Source organism: Rhea americana, unplaced genomic scaffold, assembly GCF_003343005.1.
Source record: "Rhea americana isolate MKP2758 unplaced genomic scaffold, rheAme1 scaffold_185, whole genome shotgun sequence".
NCBI classification, from domain to species: Eukaryota; Metazoa; Chordata; class Aves; order Rheiformes; family Rheidae; genus Rhea; species Rhea americana.
The window spans coordinates 680,793-685,149 of record NW_028185983.1 but is presented as its reverse complement, the minus strand read 5'-3'; the positions used below and the strand labels follow the sequence as shown (position 1 = coordinate 685,149).

General features: G+C 44.2%; 1 protein-coding gene across 1 annotated transcript; it reads right to left on the bottom strand.

Annotated features, from left to right (window-relative positions):
- Positions 1-1,194: 1,194 nt before the first annotated feature.
- On the bottom strand, positions 1,195-3,960 carry LOC146597439 (uncharacterized). The gene is given in 3 exon segments (XM_085302088.1): positions 1,195-2,617; positions 2,971-3,508; positions 3,591-3,960. Coding segments are annotated over 3 exon segments (2,259 nt in total). The 3' UTR covers positions 1,195-1,266.
- Between the last annotated feature and the right edge of the window lie 397 nt (positions 3,961-4,357).

Genomic DNA, 4,357 nt, shown 5'->3' with positions numbered 1-4,357 from the left:
TTTATTTTAGCTTACATTCTCTCAGGTGCTTCAGGGAAGTCACAAAATCACAAACCAACAATTTTCATGCTTCCAACTCTTGCTCAGAGTGCTTGCACTCAATTTTACTGCAAGTGACACAGTAACAGATAATTACAGAAACAGAAAAGAAACTTAGATATATGCTGTTTGGGCTGTCTCTGCGGATGTGAACCCAGCCGACTTTTTCTTTAACAGCCCATCTAGTACCCAAGGGAAAGCAGAAGTCTGGTACTAGAAGGGGTTCAGAAGAATCTCAATGTCAAGTCATGATTATTTGTCAAGCATTTTCTCAATAAAGGTCATCCTAGGCAATTATTCAGTTTGTGTGTGACAACATCTTTGTATGAAGAATGTAAAACAGGTTTCTATTCTTCACATCAAGTTAGAAGAAATTTCAAATCAAGAACATAACACTGACAGAGTAATTGTCTTTTTCCAGGAAAAAGGAAGAGGGTGCAGCAATTATTCCCAGAGCATTATGCTCACTTATTATCAACACTAAGAAGAATCAGTAAAGGTGATCCATTTTGTTACACTTTATCCATTTATCATGTATAAAAGTTTTGTCTCTTCGTTATTTAGAATCCATTGTTGTTTTCTGTGTTACTGCAGTATGTTTGTTCATAAATGAAACTCATATTAATACAATTTCTTTTAGCAACAGGTTCCTGTATAGAATTCTTCAGGAGAGAAAAGCAGGAAGAAAGCATAAGTAACAGTTTGCTTTGCCTGCATCATTATGGGAGGCAGCCTACATAATTTTACTGTAAAAAAAAAAACATTTTACTGCTTTACTATAAGAACATCTGTAAGGAAAACCCAAACAGTAACAGAAACTTCAAGCCCATGTTACCTGCATGTTCCATACAGAGATGATCCATGAGACTATCACGGAGAAAAAGTGCTGAAACTTACCTTGACATGCTCCCTGTTGCTGCAGCCCATTCTTGGCAAGTACGGGAAAGAACACACACATCAATGTGATGCAAGTTCAATCCACTTTATTCTTCTGCCTATCTAGCTTATACAACCTTTCCAGCAAGCTCATGCGTCCACACGCCTCGCAAAGCATTTCTATTGGTTGTCTAGCATTGTCCACGCGCATCTGCTCAGTTTCGAATAGGCTGCTGTGTTGACTCCCTTCCGAGCTGCACATACTTCTGCTTATCTTGGTTCCTCACTCTTCTTGCCTTCAAGGACTTCTTCTTCGGTGACCTTGAACAGCCTGTTGCTTATTTCAGCTCTTCATACTCCTGTAAAATGGCCAGGGCCCCGACACAGGGCCCCAACACCTCCCCCTCTTTTTTCAAAAACAGAGTCAGCTATCCTCTGCATGGACTGCTGCAAACACTGCAATATACAAGGTAGACATACAAGTAATAACAGCACAACTAATCCCACAGTAATAAATTGATGAACAAGAGAAACAAGCCAAGAGCTTAAGCCTAGCGATTTTAACCAACTTTCCAAGCCCCAACTCTCCTCCTTYAGTTTACTCATCCCATCCTTTAGATCCTTTATTCTCTTATGAATCRATTCYRAATGATCAGACAAATTCATACAACACATTCCCTCAAACTCTTCACACCCATGCCCATGCGCTAATAATAAAAAATCTATAGCTGCTCTATTTTGCAAAACCGCATGATTTACACTGGCAATGTCTTGAGATAATTGATCTAGAATGTCGGAAGTCATGTTAAGTTCATTTTTYGTCCAACAAGCTAACTGCTTGAACGTTGTCATTGCACGCACTGCTGTAGCCCCGGGGAAAACCATGCTCATTAAAAGAGTTCTCAGGTTACTCCAAAATTTAGGGTCTCCCACCTCGCTACAATCTAATTGGTACAATTCTCTTTTCTTCTGACGGCTCCTTTGACTATCTGCCCACTGTATCACTGTCGACACGTTTGGATGAAATAATGTTAATTTCCCCAAATAGCACAGTCCCCCTTTCGGTCCTGCTGGTACTCCGTTCCATGCCCTATCTCCACAGATCAAAAAGATTCCGGGCRGCAATCGCCGCGCTGGCTTATCAGTTAGATTGCATCTGGAGTATGTTTGTCCCATTACTTTGTCTGATTTCAATCCCAACTCGACAGACGCCCATGTTTTACTGGGCATGTCAAGCTCTGTATTTAGGGGCTCAAATTGCACCCATCCTCCGTTTCTCRTGCCGTTTGTGGCATTTACGCATCCTAATAAATCTAATTCTTCTGGGGGTGACYGCAATGTGTAGTTTAGTTGTTTTATAATCTCACACTGCCACCCACCATCTCTTTGTGCATCAGTCAAACCCGGAGTTTTCAACGTCTGGTTGACTGTAGTAAAGTTTAGACATGTTACATTTCCAATAAACCCTTGAAATTCCCCCGGTTGCCACACCGGCACTCCCACTAAACAATTTCAAAATGGATCTCCTGGTCTCTGCAGGCTCAARCAAAATGATTTCTGACCTGTTGTATTAGCTACGGTTACCCATATGTTTTCTCTCTCATTAATATTCGTTAATGACCACACATGAATCACACCAGTTAATCCCAAMCACCAAACCCACTGYGCCTTSATGTTTCTKTAGGCAACACTTCTGGGTTTGCTTCAGCACCCTGTAATGCCTTTGTTGTTTCGGCTYTCTCCTTTGTCAGCCACGGCCGCACCCACTTGGCTGGTATCCACGTAGTTCTATCCCTGGCAAATTTTCTTGGTACCGATAAGCCGCAGTGCCGGCTATCTTTTCCTCTTTTTCATTTATTTTTATATTTATTTATTATATATTATTATAAATTATAAATATATTTTATAGATATATTTTATTTATTATTATTATTATTATTATTTAATTTTATTATTATTATTATTATTATTTTATCTATTGGTTCCCATGTTGGTCCGTCCGCTCTTTATATAACTGGCATGGCCATAGGAGTGAACAGAAACTCTCTCTCCAACTTAGCATTCTCTATAAGGCCCTTATAACGCGTAACAGGGTTGAAATTCGGGTCATGAGGTGGCACTGCCTCATCTTTGCCTTCCTTTCCTGCAGAGCCGAACAGTTCCCTCTCCTTGCCATGCACCACCGATTGCAACCATGACAACACCCCGTCCGGATTTATCCCTTTTGTCCCGCGACCYGCCCCACAACCGACCGCCAAACCCGACTCAAATTTGTCGATCTGTCTCTCAATGTTCTCGACCCCTTCTACAATTGAGTTATGGGCAGCCTTACATGCTGCCTTTATGTCCCTTCGTCCCGATTCCTGATCGAGGCGCTTCATCTGGTCCAACAAGGCAGTCATCTTGTCGGCTTGGCCGTGGAGCTCTTGACAAATCTCTCTCAGCTGCTCTTGGTCCGCTGGCTCATCATCCGTCAGCGGGACCTTTACTGGATCAATGTCCATATTCGCYGGGGGAGCGGTAGATGCTGGACGGTCCTCCCCTTCCCAGGGTGGCAAATCATCGTCTATTCCCCCCCAAGCCTCCTTCTCGGCTACGGAGACAGGACAGGCACACAGGGGACACTTGCAATCATCATCAGGCACCTCCTCGAACTGAGGTCCCGAGCCACTCACAGCTGTACATTCTGAGTCTCCCGAGCCCCTCCTGCTCCTCGTCAGTACTTTGTACGGCGCTGCAAATGGCAGCAGCAACAGTCRCTTCCCCGTGCAACTGTTCCAGCAGCAGTTGGACCGRTCGGTAAATCTTTGCTAACGACCRCGCCTCCTTAGATCCCACTTGCACGCTCTCCCACAGTTCCTTTCCGACTCGTTCCCATACTTCCAGCTTGCATACTTGCGGAGCTTCCGCTATAAGCCCCTTTCTTTGGCACCACAGTAACAAATCAGTTAAGTCTGCTTTTGTTATCTGGGTGTCCGTTTTCTGAGCCAACTTCAACAGGCTCTCTAGTGTTGCTTGTTCTATCGCTGATGCAGCGAACCCCATCCTGCTTCCCTGACTCACCGGTCAGTCGTGGCCACAATCCACCTTTCTTCGGGCGCCCAGCTACGGTCGCTGGCTATGCAGGATCCTTGCCCGCTTACAGCTCCACTACTACCCCAGTTGGTCTCTGAGGATCACGTCGGGGTCACCAGATGCCGCAGCCCATTCTTGGCAAGACGGGAAAGAACACACACATCAATGTGATGCAAGTTCAATCCACTTTATTCTTCTGCCTATCTAGCTTATATAACCTTTCCAGCAAGCTCATGCGTCCACACGCCTCGCAAAGCATTTCTAWTGGTTGTCTAGCATTGTCCACGCGCATCTGCTCAGTTTCGAATAGGCTGCTGTGTYGACTCCCTTCCSAGBTGCACATACTTCTGCTTATCTTGGTTYCTCA